The following is a 17,576-nucleotide window of genomic DNA, read 5'->3' as shown; positions in this document are numbered from 1 at the left end:
TGGGAGGGATGGGGTGGGCTGGGTGATGGACACTGGGGAGGGCATGGGCTTTGGTGAGAGCAGTGAATTGTGTAAGACTGATGAGTCACAGACCTGTACCCCTGAAACAAATAATACATTATGTGTTAGTAAAATAAAAAAAAAATAAAGGAAAAAAAAAGAAGGGTCTTGTGTTGAACCCTACGGAAATGCATGAAAGAAATGGAGAAAGAAAGGGGAAGAAGGAGAGGGAGGGAGAGAGTTGCCTGGGGGGAAGGTTCATCAATGCTCAATACTCGGGGCTTTTCCTTTCCTCTGGAATAGAGCAATACATTGCTATTTCTTCTGGAAATCCAGATTTTCCCAAACAATATTCAACAGGCATTCTCAAGGCTATGGAAACTGTCTTCTGCATTTAGGCACAATTAACCTTATTCGCAGGGTCTAACTGATAACAACCCATGTTCGTTGCTTTGAGATTAACTCAAAAGCATCAGACCAGATGTACTCTTTGTATTTTTTGCCCTAGTAATACATATGAACCTACAGTTTCACTGAGAGGGGGCTAGTCAGATTTTGCTGATCCAACAATTTACATACAAATTCATATCTAAAATTTTAAATACCCTCAATTCCCATATCACTGCCTTTTCCTGAACGTGCTATCATTGATAATCAACCCAGTTCCATTTAGCATTTACTAGCTTACACAGAACAAACAACCATAACCCACTTAATTACTTAGGGGATTAAAAAAAAAAAAAAACACAGACACACACAAAACTGTGATATTGGAATATACAGTATGGTCTAGTTTAAATTAAAAAGATCCCCCAAAGTATGATTGTTTCCAGCTTCTCAGCGGTGAATTAAAAGCTATTTGGTGTCGTGAAGATTACAGAAGCAATCACATTTATGGGCCTGCTTTGCATACCAACTCTATTAATTTCCATACTCGGGGTGGCTTCACATTTCCACCCATGTTAATATAGATGCTGTTTGGGATAAATGCTTGCCAAAAAAAAAAAAAAAAAAGAAGAAGAAGAAAGAAAAACGAAAGAAAGGAAGGAAGGAAGGAAGGAAGGAAGGAAGGAAGGAAGGAAGGAAGAAAGGAAGGAAGAAAGAAAGGAAAAGGGAGACAGAAAGAGAGAAGGAGAAGAGAAGAAATGAGACAGATGAGAGGGCAGGAGAGCCAGAAAAAAATGGTTCTCTTAAAGTTCCCTTTGAAAATATTGATTCTGATAAATAGAAGAATCAAAAGACAAATAAGGGTTCCTGATGGCCTGACCCAGGAGTCACACTCAGGGAGCAAATTAACATGAAATCACACATTGGAATTCACTTATTGTGACAGTTCTGCACCTTGTCATTGCAGACTCTAATTGCCGAAATGATTCCATTGGTATAATTGGATCAAGATGTTCATGGACTTCACCTTGGGGCATTGCATCTTTATTACTGTGTTCCTTTCAACTCTTCAAATGTGTTCCAGCCTCAAAGAACAATCCAATCAAGCAGGCTGGTTTTATTTTGTTTTGTTTTGTCTTATTTTCCTTTTCTTTAAACACACCAGCCATAGAGCAAGGAATGAAGGAACGTGGTTAGCGTGGAAGGCAAGCCTGAGGCCATAAGGGCAAATGCACAATGATCTTCCCTAAAGGGACCTGGGAGCATCTGACCAAATTAAACCACTGTTTTCATATTCTGCATTCCCAAATGTTAAAGAATGGTGCTCAAGAGCTTACAATTAAATGGTTATTTGTCTACCATCAATTTTAGATTCTATTGTGCTAAAACTATGCTTGCTATGCATTTAGCAATGCACTCCATGCCCTCATAAAGATAAAACAATATGATACTGGCATTAAAAATAGGAAGAGATTATTACCACAGATCTGAGGGGAGCATATTTTAATTAGAATTTGGGGGGATTTGAGTTTACTCCACAAAATAGCCAGTAGAGGTTTTGAATCTTTCTGAAGACCCTCTTATTAGCCTTCAGAAAAGGAGTTTTGAATTCCTATGACTAAAAATTCCCAGAAGCCAACATCCTGCTCTCACCATTATTTTCATCTAACACTATGCACAAGGAATCCGAGTAAAACATCAATCCTTGGGAAGGCATTGGTTTTGCTCTCAGGGAACTACCCAGGGGAAATTGATTTAATTTCCTTTGCACAGAGTAGTACTCACGTTGGAGGCTGGCGGTCTCCTTTTCTGGGACCAGTGAGGAAATGCTCATCAATGATAAAATACTCAAAAGAGATACACAACCACTTTATTCACCTCTGAGTCGACAAGGCTCTAATTCAAGAGCTTCCACCCTGGGTCAAGCAGTGACATAAGAAAAATGATCAGAAAACACTTAGCTCAGGGAATGCCGCATCCTGAGACACATTCTTAGACACTGGTGAATTCAAATATGAGAATAGGCCCAAAGAATCATCAAGTGATGTTGCTTACAGTTTAGAATCGCCTGGTCCTCGATGAACTGAGCTGGCTGATTGATATGGAACACTTTCTGCTGAAATCCAGGCGTGCAGTCCAAATCTTCTGCAGATGTTAGCAGCAGCACCTGAGAAAAACCAAAGCCATCAATATTTTAACAGCGGCTTATGTGTTTGCCCTACTAACTTCTACCAAATCTGTGACTTTTAGAAATGAGCTGAGGTTTTAATTTCATTTCCCAAATGAAGAGGTAAGTTGATACTTCTCCTGTGGCTGCCAACAATTCGCTTTGGCAATGAGATTTGGAAAACACGCAAATGGGAACAGCTGCTGTAGTTTCCATCAAGTTGCTGTTAAAGAAATAACTTTGTCAGATTTTTACACCTGCTAAGAATCTCACCATGGTTTCTATGTGTGAAATTTCATGACAAAAACAGTCAATTTCATATGATGCCCGAGCTAAAACCAACTTCACTGTCATAGATGAAAAGGAGCAGTGCCATATATAATGAGGAGGAAAGCAGAATATTCCATTGGAAATTATTTCCCAAAGGAATTCAGGGCCCACTAGACCTTCACAATCCAATATGGTGGCCATGAGCCACACTCTGCTACCAAGCACGTGAAATGTAGCTGGGCTGAAACTGTCAGTATAAAATATATGTTGGATTTTGAAGACTGAGTACCAAAAAGAAAAATAGTGTAAAATACCTAATTTAATAATTTGTATATGGATTACATGTTGAAACAATAATATTTTACAGACTGGACTAAATAGATATGTTATTAAAGTCAATTTCACCACTTTGTTTTTACTTTGGTAAGTTTGGCTACTAGAAAAACCTAAACTTTATAATTGCTTCCAAAAGCTCAGCTTTGTCTTTGCAAATCCTTGGAGTGCTTCATTCCGGAGTCAAAAATCTAGGTTATATGTTTTGGAATATGAAAGTATGTGACACACTCTTGGACAAGAGATAATTTAGTATGGTAAGAAATAGCCAGGGGTTTACTAGGCAAAGACTACAGGCCTTGTAAAGATAGGAGTTACCTCTTTTTCTCCGACTTTGATACCAAGCACCTACTGTATATATGGACACAGAGAAGACGCTCCATAATACTTAACATGTAACTGCTAACATTTTTCAACCTTTACTACATGGTGAGCACTATGCTAAGTTTGTTATATGCATCATCTCCTTTAATCTCTATCACAGCCTATGATGTATTTAATATTTTATAGGATACATCTTACAGACAAGGGGCCTCACATCCTAGAGAAGCTAACACGTTGGCCCACGATTGTGCAGCTAGGATGGGTGGGGCCAGGATCTGAATCCAGGCTCAAGTGTCCTCTGATTTGGATCACTGTGAGAGCTCCTCCCACACCTCTTAGGCTTTCCATGTCATGGGGCAGGATTTTACAATTTTTTTGCCTGAGTTGTTTCTCTGAAACCTGGGGAAGGCTGTTTTAACAGAGCATGGTGCCAGCAGAGAGTGTTTGGAAATTCATATTCTCACTGGTGAGAATCGGTGCACAAATACCCCAGCTCTCTCACCCCTCAGGAGAGACATCTCACAGGCAAGTGTTCTGTCTCCCTTTTTCCATGTGGCTTTCAACTCCAGGTGCCCACAGTGGCATCTGGCTTGATAACTCACCTTCCGTTCACTGCCTTTCCTTTCCTGGCTCATTTCCTCATGTCTTGTTGGTATTTTCTGACACCATCCTCCAAATAAAACTATTTGCACTCACATCCTCGATTGAATGCCTGCTTCTTGGGAAACCAAATTTTGATACTAGGATGCAAACTCTTAACCACTGTCCACAAGCTGTTGAAGAAAACTCATTATTATCCCCACCAGCAAATTCACAAGAGGGCACAAAAGGTTGGAAGCCAGGGAACCAGGGCTTCTCTCTAAATACCAGCCCATTGAAATGCAGTGAACCCCAAGGAATGAGAGCGAGAATTAATCTTTTGGAGGTTCATGGTATGGCTGGACTGAGGAATATCAGAGAAATTGAAATGGGCAAGTCATCACCCTGACCGACATCATCTTTCAAAAATCAAAGGGGTTAGGATATTATAGTTCCCTATCGTAGAGTTCTGCTTGTGAAACTTTCCCTTTCCTCCAGAGCAGGCTCTGGTTAGATTGCTTCCAAGGCAATCATAATGCTGACATCCCAAGTGGCACACACACAGAATGCAGATTCAGGACTCAGAATAATTTGCAGGCAATTTTGCAAGCAGAAAATCTACAACTGGCCAACGCTAATTCAGTTAAACAGTAAATGGTCAAAGGTGGCCTCCAGGCACCCTGAGCCTACAATTATACCTTAACCTTCTAATCAGCTAATTCTGCCCTCAGCCCCAGACCAGTAAACCAGTCAGCCCCTAGGAACTAAGGAGATGCCATTTCTCTGGCGATCCTGAGCACAAGAAACCAGAACTGGTTGAGAGGTTGGTTGAGTGGAGCCCCTGTTCTTGTCTCTCTGCAGCTCCATCTCTGTCCTGATTTCTTGGCAGGCTCTATTCAGGAATCCTCTGGAGTCATAAAGGAAAAATAAACATTTTCCAACAGCTGACCATCAGGGAGGATGGAAGTGATGAGAGGACTCCCAGAGGCTCAGATTTTATTTGTAAATTGTTGGGTCCCTCTATCCACCAAACTTATAAGAGAAAAGCATGCAGCACTCTCCTGGGCAACATGTGACTTAGCCAAGGAAGAACTAGTCTGTCCTCCCTGCATTCATTCATTCACTCATTCCCCCAACCTTATTAATCTCCTGGGATTCAGCAAACACTTTGCTAGGTGCTGTTCTGGAGCTTATATAGAAGCATAATAAGCCAGTAATTAGAAGCACGAACTCCGGAGGTTCAAATCTTGGCACTGTCCTTTACTGACTGATAGTAATGGAAATGTGGAGAATAAGATGTGCATTGAGAGGAGAAATATGGATTCAGTGGATGGTGCATCTAAAACAACAACTACAATAGGGGTGCCTGGGTGGCTCAGTCAGTGAAGCATCTAACCCTCCCTGCTAGCTCACTCCAGTGCTCTCTTCTTCTCAAAAAAAAAATTAAAATTTAAAGAAATAAACAACTAGAATGGTGTCGCACAAGGTAAGTGGTCAGCAAGTGTTAACTGTTAATGTGGACTCGAAAAGGTGACAGGCATTAACAAATCATAATTCAATTAAGTAACTAGAATTTTCACTTGAGAGGAAACTGTGTCTTTGAGAGCATGTAAAAGCCAGGGACAGGGAGTTTAACTTCATCTAGGGGGATCAGGGAAAGCAAACCCACAGAAGGGACATTTCTGCTTTCATCTCAAAGATGGGTCAGAATTAGCTGGATAAATGGAAAGGAACATAGACTTGTCCTTTTCGCCAACACACTTTTTGCTTTCACGTAAGTTCCTTTGTGTCTGTCTGGGTTTCATGTAACAGATTTCGAAAGTAGAAAATTGCATTTAAAAAACAATCCAGACTAATTTAGGGCTTCCCAAAAGCTGAACGTCTGCCTGGGCAGTAGTGGTAGAATATATTACTTGACCGCTATCGCCCCTTGAATTTTTAGCAGAATTTAAGTAGTATCTGTGCATGAACTTGTCATGGATACCCACTCTCCAATTTCAATCATACTGAGTTTGGTGGAAGAATATGAAGAAGCCTCCCTCTTTGGTTTAAAAGCGAGTATTTGGACATTACTCCAAAACTAGGTTAAGCCCCTTCTCCAAAATCATCAGATGTCACTCTTAGAAATATGCCACCTGGACATACTTTTCTCCAAACCCTCTTTAGCATTTCCAGAATATATGCTACGAACAACATTCTGAATTTATCTTTAATGCCTTAGAAATAATGGCCTTCCTATATGGTTTTTTTGTTCATTTATGCATTAGCTTGCACCTCATAAACAACAGGCCACCAATACACATTTGAAAGCTCAGCAGTGATCAAATTTTATGATCACCGAAGGATTTCTATTATTTGAAAATTACAGTCAGCCTGCTTATGAAAGCAGATTCATGTTCAGACAAACTATAAGCACAGGACAGAGCCACATTGGTTCTGCATGAATCCCAGTTTATTAGCTGCCATTTACCAGCTGCAACCTGGGGCAAGTAACCTTCTGTGTCCCAGTTTCCTCAGATGTAAATTGGAACAACAATAGTATCTTAAAGCTACTATGAGGATTAAATGAGTTAATTGTTGTAAAGAGCCTTATGTCGTACCGGGCACATAGTAGTTCCTCAATAAATGTTTGCTATTATTCTTATCATTGTTTCTCTATATTATGTTTAAACCGATATACGTGATTCACTGATATTATATTCCCCAGGGTAGACATTGACAAATATCAAAATATTACTTTTTTTGCTACTATAAAACTGGTCAGTGTATAGACTGTGCTCAGAAATATTCAAAGGGAAACAGCAGGGGCCTGAGTCAGGTAGAAGGTCTGTGGGGAGGTTGCATCTTGGGGTCAGGCGCACAATGGAAAACATCAGTGCCTGTTGTGAGCTGAGTTGTACTGCACCAAGCATCCTTTAAAATGGTAGCTCAGAGCTCCATCCTCTATGTAAGAGCCACTGCCCTAAACGTACACACCGAGAGCAAAGCCTTACATCACACTTTTTATACCTGCTTCTTTTTTTAGCTTCCATTTCTCTGTTGCTGTTCCGAGCTTTCTTTTTTAAAAAGAAAGGGTTTATGTTTATCCTGACAGGTAGTGATTCATGAACATAGCCAACTTTGGAATTTGCTTCCAGAAAAATGTTTTTTCTGTCCCAGACCGCAGGGTGCCAACTGGCAGCATATGGGATGGATGTGGCCAGCAGATTCGGTTAGTTTAGCCATAGCAGTCTATCATAAAAGTTAAATTATCATGTTATAAAGAGTGTACCTCTCTTGGCTGTCCCTGTCTGCACCATTCCCTGTATCATTGCTTCTGCTCGCCTGACCCAGTTACACACTCGTCTGGCCCCCAAGGCATCTGAATTTGCAATCCCTACTCTAGACTTTGGAAATAGGCTTTTCAAGCAAAGAACTCTCCTTGTTACGAGTCTCTAATTACTTGTCACGATAGTATCCACAACTGCGTGGTCCTGGCTCGGTTGCAGCGACTCTGGCCATGTGACTAAGCTCTGGCCAACAGAAGGAGAGTAAAAGGATTTTCACCACTTCTCGACCTGGCCCCTGAAATGTCGTCTCTTCCCCGTCTATGAAAACAGAAGGGAAGGACTTCCAAGATGGCGGATCCATCCAACAGAAAGAGCCCAGAAATCAGTCCCTGCTCAGAAGACAAGTACTTAGGAGAACTACCCAACAAGGAAACTGCACATGCAGTGTGCAAAGCCTTAAGACCTGGGGTTGTGTGTGTGAGCCAGCAGCTCACCTGGCTGACTATATGCTAAATGGGGAAGGGACAAGGCCACAGAAGGGCTTCTATACCATGGCATCACAAATACGTCCCAGAGGTCAGAGAGAAATAGCAGGACTGAAGAAAAGCTTAATGCAACTGTATTCGAAGTAGCCATAGCTAAAACAAGAGAAACTTCCTGCCACAAATAATTATCTCAGCAGGCAGTGAACAACCTCAGATCTCATCCTCCCTTAAGCCAGCTCCAAAATGGTATTTTCCAAGTGAACTCACTAGTGTCTCCTGGCCCCTCGTCGTTTTCCTCCCATTGACTCACTGCTTTTTGCTATTAGCGTGGGTGGACAGTCACTTTATCCTTGCCGCAAAACACCTACGGTTTACTCTTGTCAAAGTCGGCCTGCTGGAATCAGTTTGGAGGAGCTTAGATTGGTGGGGAAGAAAGGGTACCAGCTCTGACCCTGGCGGATATAAAAATGTTACAGCAATGAATTTTGATTGATTCTTTATCCTGCCAGAGTCCTCGAAGGGTTTATAAAGGCACCCTGCCTACAGGGAAAGCGTGGAAAAAAGAGGTGCTTTAAAGACACGCACGGGCACACCCATGTACACACACAAACATACGTGCACACATGTATGGGCACATGGGGATACCCTCATGAGAGCGTCAGCTCATGTTAGCCACACTACCCTCGAATCTGACCTCCTGACCATCTTCCTAGGGTTTCGTAGCCCCAGAAACATGGAACACCTGCCACTTTCTTGGCCATTAATGTAACTGACACTTAGAAATGATTCTGTGATTCTTGGGAAGAAAAAGAGAGCGAATACTTCCAGTTTGGTGAGTCCTTCATACGCAGTTTGAGTTGTTGAGTACTGTCGCCTTCATACACAGTTTGGGACCAACATCCTAGACCTTACTGCCAACTGAATGCTACTCAGTATCTTCTCCTCAAATTGTTAAAAGGGAATCCACATAATTATGGTCCCCCAAGGATGTCCTCAGCCCAATCCCCAGAACCTGTAAATATGTTAGATTAAATGGTAATGGGGAATTAAAGTTGAAAATCAACTGACTTTAAGAGAATGATTATCTGGATTATCTAGATATAATCACAAGGAGCCCTGAAAATGGAAGAGAGAGAGCTGAAGAGCTCGAGAAAGAGATGTGACAGTGAGAGCCAGGCCATAGTGATGTGGTGTGAGAAAGCCTCGACCTGCCATTGCCAGCTTTGGAGGTGGAGGAAGGGACCACCAGCCAAGAAGTGCAAGAGGCCTCCAGAAGCTGGAGAAGGCACAAACACAGATTTCTCCAAAACCTCCAGAAGAAATGCAGCTCTGCTAACACCTTGATTTTAGCCCAGTGAGGCCCATTTTGGACTGCTGATCTTCAAAACTACATGATAATACATGTGTGTTGTTTTAGTTCATTTTGGTTAATTTAATTGTTTTAATTTAGTTAATTTCAGTTAATGTTAAGCACGTGGTAATTTGTTACAGCGGCTGGAGGAACCTCATACAGTCTACCATGGTGCTGGCCCCACAGTAGACCCTCAGAAAATATTGGTTCTCTTTACTTGGTTTTTCAAGATATAAATATAATCTGGGCAAACCAACAGGGAGGGAGGAGTAGAGGAAGGAGGGAAGAAGGAGGAGTGGAGGGAAATGGAGGGAGAGAAGAAGAGAAGCAAGATGAAAACAGGCTCATGGCTTTGGAACCCTGGACAAGACTGTCAGATGGTCGTGATGTAGAAATTGCTGTCCGAGTGCTCCATTCCTGAGCACAAACAGGCACAGCTTCTTCTCTTTTGTCTTAGCAACTGTGCTTTCAAGTGGTGGGGCATTTTGATCTGCTGTCATAACAGAGTAGTTGGGTTCATTTTTTTCATTAATTCCCTTAGTCAAAGTTTAAAATTTCTATTATCTGCCAGGCCTTTGGATAGATACTGGAGATGGAGAAATGAACAAAGCCCTTGATAAACTTATTATCTAGAAGGAAAGGCAGACACAGGGGCAAATAATATTATATTATATTATATTATATTATATTATATTATATTATATTATATTATATCATATTTTCTATATATTGGGAATTAAGAAGTAGCTCAAAACAAAGAATCCTGAACTAGATTACTTGGGTTCAAGTCCTAATTTTACCCTTTAGTTGCTGTGTGACGCTGGGCAAGGTACTTAACTTCTCTGCCTTAGTTTTCTCATTTGTACAATATAGCCAGTAAGGTGATCTACCCTCATGGGTTTGTGAGGGCCAATGAGTTAACATAAATCAAAAGGTTTAGGATAGGAACTGGCTCATAATAGGTGCTACATGCTATCCATTGTTATTATTATTTATATTAGTATGGAGGATTATGTAAAAAGCATTCCGGAAGTGCAGAAGAAGGAACAACTCACTCTTTGAATGAGAATAGGGACCATGTCACAGATAAGACCATATTGGAAAGCTGATTGACATTTTTTAAGTAGCAAAGTATAATAAAGAACATTCCATGCAGAGGTTTGGTAAGTGCAAACACCAAGGCATGCCAGCTGAAGAAACAGGAAGCAATTTGGCAGGGATAACAAGCTCTGGGTTGTTTTCAAGATTATTTGAAAGTGTTTTGTCTTCAAGTAGGATTGAGTTGACCAGGCATGTCCTCCTTTATTCTGGCTAAAACAGAGCCGAAAATAATTCAGTCAATGAAATCACAATTTCTGTCTAAATGGAATTAACTCTTTACTATTAAGATTCCAGGATTCATCAACTAGACTCAATTGGTAAATTTTAAATGAAAAATAGTTTTGTAAGAATTTTAGTTAATGCAATTAGGAAGGCTTGGTTCGCTGGCCCTTAGTAGAAACTAGAGGCTGTACCTGCCCTAGAGTTGGTGGTATTTATATCTATTTATGAAAGCTTAGTAATTAAATTAGGGGTTTCAAATGCCAGATAAGACCTGCTTCCCTTAAATCAAATAAAGAAGGGTGTCCCTATATGAAATACTCATGGGTGAGACTCAGCAGCCCCAGAAGTTCAACTGAGCAACTATGAAGTACCAACTCTATGCCAGGCACTGGCAGAGTTGTCTGGTCTGCACATAAAACCCTAACCCCATGGAGACAAAGGGTAGGAAATAACTAGATGAAGAGATCTAGGGGTTGAGGATTCAGTCCAACAGAAGACAACGCCCCAGTCCATCACCTCAGCCAGTCTCCCATCTCAGACCCTGCTGCTGTGGACAGTTTCCTAAGAGCTCAGCCTTGTCCCATAGAGTGTCCTCAGCCTCTTCACATTCTGCTGTGGGGCTTGCTCCTATGCTGCAGGAGCCTGGTTAATGCAAGGTTGAGCAGAGCTGGGAAAGGTGGAGGAGCTGATGCTCTAGGGGCCGCCCTCAATGGGGCCCCCAAGGCTGGGAAATGGCAGCTGGTTACATGTCCTAATTGCCTTCCTCCAGATGCACTCCTCTGAGAGACATCCCATGTGCCTTTCAGAGGTCCTGGTGGCTTAGCCCTTGCTAAGTGACCTCAGTGACACTTCATTACATTGGCTCTCTCTCTCCTCCCCTGCCTTACCCTCTTGCCCCTCATTCCTGCTTCCTGGGTCATCTCCCAAAGAAAACAACGTGTATCTTGCCCTTTGTCTCCTGTATCCAGCTCTGATTCGGGGGAACCCAAAATAAGACAGGTCCCATGTATTAGTTTCATATCACTGCTATATCAAATTACCTCAATCTTAGTGGCTTGAAAAGTATTTTATTATCTTATGGTTCTGGGTATCAGATGTCTCAAACGGGCCGACAGGGCTGTATTCCTTCAGCAGGCTTCAAGGGACAATCTGTTTCTCTTTGGCTCTCCAGCTCTCATAGGCCAACTCCATCCTTTAGTGCATGGCTCCTTCCTCCCTAGTGGCATAGCCAGCAGCATTGCCTCTCCTTGTTTCTCTCTGTCTCTCTTCTTCCATCATCATGTGCCCTTCTGTTTCTGACTCCTCCCACCTCCTTTTTATAAGGACCATTGTGATTATATCAGGCCCACTTGGGTAATCCAGGTAATAGTCACGTGTTCTGGAAGTTAGGATGTGGACATGTTCAGGGAACCATTATGAAGCCTACCAAAACCCATGAGTAACTTCTATAAGGGAAGGGGAAAGTTCTATAAATGCAGTTTCAGTCCAAAATGTCCAAGAAGTATAGAAACAAAGTAAGTGTCCATCAATGGAAGAATGGATAGAGAATATGTAAGATATGTATTATATATATTCCATATATAATATGTTCCATATATATCATATATTGTGTATTATGGAATACTCATATATATAATTTATATAGAAAGAGAATATTATTTAGCCATGAGGAAGAAGGACATCCTGCCATGGGTAACAACATGGATAGGTCTCGAAGGCATTACGCTAAGTGAAATAAGCCAAACAGAGAAAGACAAATACTACATAATATCACTTATATGTGGAATCTAAAAAAAATCTCTGTTCATAGAAACAGAGAGTGGGAAAGAGGTTGCCAGGGGCTGGGAGGTAGGGGAGGCAGGGACAGGTTGGTCAGAGGGTACAAATTTTCAGCTACAAGATGAATAAAATCTGAAGATGTTATATAAAACATAATGACTATGGTTGACAGTGTGTGGTATGGTTGATGTTTGCTGGGAGGGTGGAAGTCAGATGTTCTCACCAAAAAAATAAAAACTTAAAAAAGGAAGGGATAGATATGTGAGGTGGTAAAGGTGTTAATTAACTAGATAACTAGATGGGAGGGGGGCAATCCCCTTACAAGGTACATAACTATGTGCCAGTTGCCATAATGTACACTTTAAATATATTAAAATTTTGTCAGTTATACCTCAATAAATCTGAAATAAGCAAACAAACAAAAAAACCTCCCAAAATGTCCAAGAGGGAGTCATCCCATAATCACCCACATTCCTGACAATATTTACCTGTGAAATCAGGAAAATCTAAAGGGAAGACCCCACTGATGGTCAATAGTCACACACCCAGGCCTGCTGTTGTGTCACTTTAACAACTAGACTATGACCTTTCCTTGCCTAGAAATAATTATGAGATCCTGCCTGGCCTTGCTGTGAAGTGGAACATTTTATTCTAACTGTGCAACTCTCAACACTTTCTTCTCTGCCAGACATTAGACAAGATGTCAGATTTGTCATCACACCGGAAGGTTTTTATTAATTATCTTTCAGAGGCAAAGTCCTTTTTGTAATTTATTTTTTCACACCAGGAAAATTCTTCTATTGAACTAAATGTCTATCTTGTTAAATTGTTTTTTTTCCACTAAAGTTTCTAGCTTTGAAAAGTTCCAGAAGAAAAGAAATAAACCCAGCAAAAGTTGGTGTTGAAGTCAAGGAATTGATTATGTTAAGCAGAATGCCACATAACCTCTCTTGGGATAGAGCATAATATGCATCTTTTCTCTAAAATCTAACTGCCTAGGGGCCCGTGGGTGATGCAGTTGGTTAAAGTGTCTGACTCTTGCTTTCGGCTCAGGTCATGATCTCAGGCTGGTGACATCAATCCCCACGTTGGGCTCTGGGCTCAGCCCAGAGTCTGCTTGAGATTCTCTCCCTCTGCCCTTCCCTACTGAGCTCTCACTCTCTCTCTCTCTCTCTCTAAAAATAAATAAATAGATCTTTAAAATCTAACTGCTTAATTTTTAGTTAAGGTAAAAATTTGTCGAAATGGTTGCTTGCCTGAATCAGAAGGAATTGCAATGTCTGCTCTACTTGCCAATTAATCATATTCTTAAGGATTCTTCCAACGATGTAAGGAACACTTACTGAGCTCCTACTACCTGTTAGTGGCAAGATGGACATAAATGAGTAAGACAAGGCTCCTACCCTTTAGGAACACAAAGCACAACAGGAAAGAGTGGTATGTGTATACATACTTTAAAAACACAATTAAAAGTATAGGAATGGAGTATGTAACCTTGTAAAAATAGTAAAAAGGAGAACACAGTTGGCTCAGTTAGGGCAGTGGGAGTAAGATCCCTAGAGAAACCACTGTCTTAAACACATCAATTTAGCTGATTTCGTTTGTGTACCCTTATATTTTAAACAAAAGAAGATGCACAGTGAGAAGGACTATGAATGATCATGATCCCTGAACTGCCTCTTCATGCTGCTACCAGTTAGTACTCAGAAGGACTCAGATGTCTCAAGACAGAGCTACCCTGATGTTGAAAAAAAAAACTCCCAAAGTATTTGATAACAACTTTGTTTTTAAAAGGCAAGAATTCTTGAGAAGATAGAAACTAGAAAATAATTTAATATGCAACTTTTCTCCTGCTTCATATTTCTAGAGTAGTAAGCAAGATAGTAATATAATGTCTAAGTAGAACACAAGGTGGCCTCGGGTTTCAAGGAAGATATAGAGGGAGGCCTTCCCGCAGTGAGGAATACCCAGGGGAGTCCTTAAAAGTGTCTAACAATTGGCTCTCCAATAAAGAAATGTCTTGATTTGTAACATTTGCTAGTTTCCATTGTGCAGATACTCCCAACATGGCCAATTTTGAGTTACCAACACAGTCACTGCGTACAGAATTGGGAAGAGATATGCACAGTTGGCTCCCATGAGCTAAGCAGCTCCAATAGAGCACGCACTGAGTATGCCAGTTCCTAATTCTGGGTAGCGGGCTAAGAACTTGCTAGGGTTTTTGCAGGATCTTTATGAATATGAACCACCAGGACCAAGGAGAGCTTCCTTCTTCCCATGATGACACTTTGTAATCAAGGATGAGGTTAAACTACATATGAGTTAAAACAGCCTGGAAAATCCTTACTAATGGAGCAAAACGGCCCACCATAATTCGGTTTTTTAGTAAGAGAAAATGCAATGAATCCTTGATTCATGGCCATGTGTTATTTAAATATTGCTTTTGATGTTTTATCCAGAATCCTAGCTCGAATGATCAGAGATAATCCTGCCTTCTGACATAATTAGGGAGCTGCTGCTTTGCTAAGCTGGAGGATAATCAATTTGACCTTGAAAGTTTGTCTGTGGTACTACTAATGTTCAGAACACAGATGTGGCAGCCACACGAGAGCCTCCCTCGATAGTCAAACATCAGCTACCGACTTTGTTCCAAGGACAAATAGGCTCTACCAGGGAGGGTGCAGAGTCTGATGGCCAGCAGATCCCATAAGGCCACTGTGTCTGTGAGATGGCCTTTAGTTTATGGATTAATTGCTAACATTTAAATATCAAGGATTTTCACTAAGTACTTGGGTTTGAGGCAATGCTGGGATTGGAGTCAAACATTCTCCTGATGGGCAGAACCTCATCTCCAGATGACCGCAGTCCATGCCTCTCCCTCTTTGCGCCCCAGCACCGAGTGCCGTTTGCCTTTTATTATCTCAGTTGTGCTGTCGGTTTCCTAAACTAAACTTCATAGTGATGTTTGGTTTGCATTCATGTCTTTATAAGGATTTCTCTGACACCAAGACCTCTTCATTCTTTTACATTACCTTGCTGGCCTTCCCCAGCACCTGAGCTTCCATTCTTCATTTACTGATATTCCTAGGAAAAGAGTCTCCCTTGAATGGGTTGCAGAGAAGGCGTCTTTTACAGTGAAACCACCACCACCATAAAAAAGTCTACAGTATTCTCCTCTTGAAACTGCTTTCATATTGACTGTCTTCTGGATGCTGGGGAGCTGAGTCAACCTGCTCTGTTACTCAAGTTCACATTTTTTCAAAGCATCAGGCCCTTCCTCTTAGCTCATTTGCTCAAAGGCACAAAATTTTTACGGTGATAAAAATGGCTTATTGCTGGTCTCCGAAGATGGAGGACATGCCCTCCCTTGGCTTCACTGCAGTGTCAAATGAACACCCTCCTCTCTAATCGCTACAACAGTTGGGAAGCCTCTTCAACTCGCTCCTTACTAAAAACAAACAAGAAAGGTGTATGTAGATACAAACATATGATCTCACAAACCCTTCCCTTTATCATCACTGCATTATATTTAGGTGTGGATAAGCCAGTCTGTTTACCCCATCAAGCAAACATTTGTCAGATTTTGAGCTGAGGAGAAAGAAAACATCTGAGCCAAAATAGTTTGAAAAGGACATTATATTTTTTTTTCCTCATGTCTTTTTGAGTCCACAAGTTCAATTACCTGAAATTTCATGAGTCAGTCCTTGGGATATTTTCATCTCAAGCTGGATTAATGTAATAGTGAAAGTTTCTGCTAATCCTACTGCTCTTTCAAAGTAAGTTTGATTCTTCTTAGGAAAAAAAAAATAGTATTATCTCCCCCGTAGTAAAATTTGCAGAAGAGACCTTCTTCAAAAATTAGACAGTGCTAAGTATGGTCATGTGAAGGGCCTCCATACTAGGCTGGGAGGCTACACTAGAGTCTCCCTAGGTAGACATCAGCTGCAGTCTTTGCTCCAGGAGCAAATAAGCTCAAGCAGAGAGGGGTATATTGTGAGGACTCTGAGCCCCATTGGGCCCCTGTATCTGTTACATGGCGCCTGCTTTTGTAAATAAAGTTTTATTAGAACATAGCTATGCTCATTGATTTACCTATTGTCTCTGTTTTCACACTACAGTGGCAAGAGTTGAGTGTTTTGCAACAGAGACCTTATGGCCTGCAAAGCCTAAAATATGTATTATCTGGCCCTTTAGGAAAAAATTTGCAGACCCCTAAGCTAGAGGGCAAGATGGAAAAGCATAGGGAGCTGGCCAGGAAGGGCCAACAAACCTGCTCAGCCACTCCTTGCCTGCGATGCCAGTCACGAAGATCGAGAACTACTGGGAGAATCTAGGCCAACATGTTGAAAACAGACGCGCCCCACATTTGCCGTGAGTAGAAACAAAACCATGAGCTTCTTAAGCAGCCTTCCATGAACCAGCCCTTTTTGAATTAGACTCCTTTTTTTTTAAACTTCTAATTTTTTTAAAGATTTTATTTATTTATTTGAGAGAGAGAGAATGAGAGACAGAGAGCACGAGAGGGAAGAGGGTCAGAGGGAGAAGCAGACTCCCCGCCGAGCAGGGAGCCCGACGCGGAACTCGATCCCGGGACTCCAGGATCATGACCCGAGCCGAAGGCAGCCGCCCAACCAACTGAGCCACCCAGGTGAATTAGACTCCTGCAGAGAAGGTGCAATTGTGGAAAGATGGGATTTAAAAAGCCCAGAGGCACTCATCCTCTTCATGATATTTTTTGGGTCAATTTTCTATAAGATCAATATTTACCAAAAAAAAAAAATTAACTTCCAAAGAAAATAATAAACAGGAAGGACGTGGAGGTTTTGTTCTTTGGGATAAAGAAGAACTAAGTGTTTCGTAGTAATTATCAATAGCCACGTGATAAATATTAAATGAGTGCCTGCTATCTGCCAGTTCTACACTAGACACAGGAGATGACGTAATAAGCAAAACATACATTTTTCTGCCCTTAGGGAACTTAATTCCAGTAGAGGGCGTACCAATGAACAAATAAAAAATAAGTACAGAGGATCATTTCAGAGTGATACATGCGGCAGAGAAAGTAAAACCAAATGATGGGGTAGGAGGAAGGGCATTCAGTGGGGGACAGGAAAGTGCCTCTAGTGAGGAGAATATGCTGAGAAGCTGGTCACACCAAGGTCAGTGCGAGACCTGGAGGCAGAAGCAGTGACGAGTGCAAAGGCAAGGCTTTGCTGCAGGGATATGCCCAGCGCTGGGAGGAGGGTGGCTGGAGGGCAACACGGTGGATGAGGCCAGAAGTAGAAGACTTCCGGTCTGTGATGCTGCAC

At 41.5% G+C, this 17,576-nt stretch overlaps 1 protein-coding gene across 3 annotated transcripts in view; it reads right to left on the bottom strand.

Moving 5' to 3' along the window:
• Positions 1–17,576, bottom strand: part of CDH13 (cadherin 13) — a 1,106,386-nt gene that overhangs the window by 798,614 nt on the left and 290,196 nt on the right. For all 3 annotated transcript variants that reach the window (XM_073882334.1, XM_073882335.1, XM_025860409.2), the window contains exon 2: positions 2,443–2,554. In XM_073882334.1, the coding sequence (XP_073738435.1) occupies positions 2,443–2,554 (112 nt within the window). The remainder of the gene's footprint in view (positions 1–2,442; positions 2,555–17,576) is intronic.

This window comes from Callorhinus ursinus, unplaced genomic scaffold (genome assembly GCF_003265705.2).
Source record: "Callorhinus ursinus isolate GAN/ISIS: 27379988/994484 unplaced genomic scaffold, GSC_fseal_2.0 scaffold46, whole genome shotgun sequence".
Classification (NCBI taxonomy): domain Eukaryota; kingdom Metazoa; phylum Chordata; class Mammalia; order Carnivora; family Otariidae; genus Callorhinus; species Callorhinus ursinus.
This window is presented reverse-complemented; position numbering and strand designations above follow the sequence as displayed.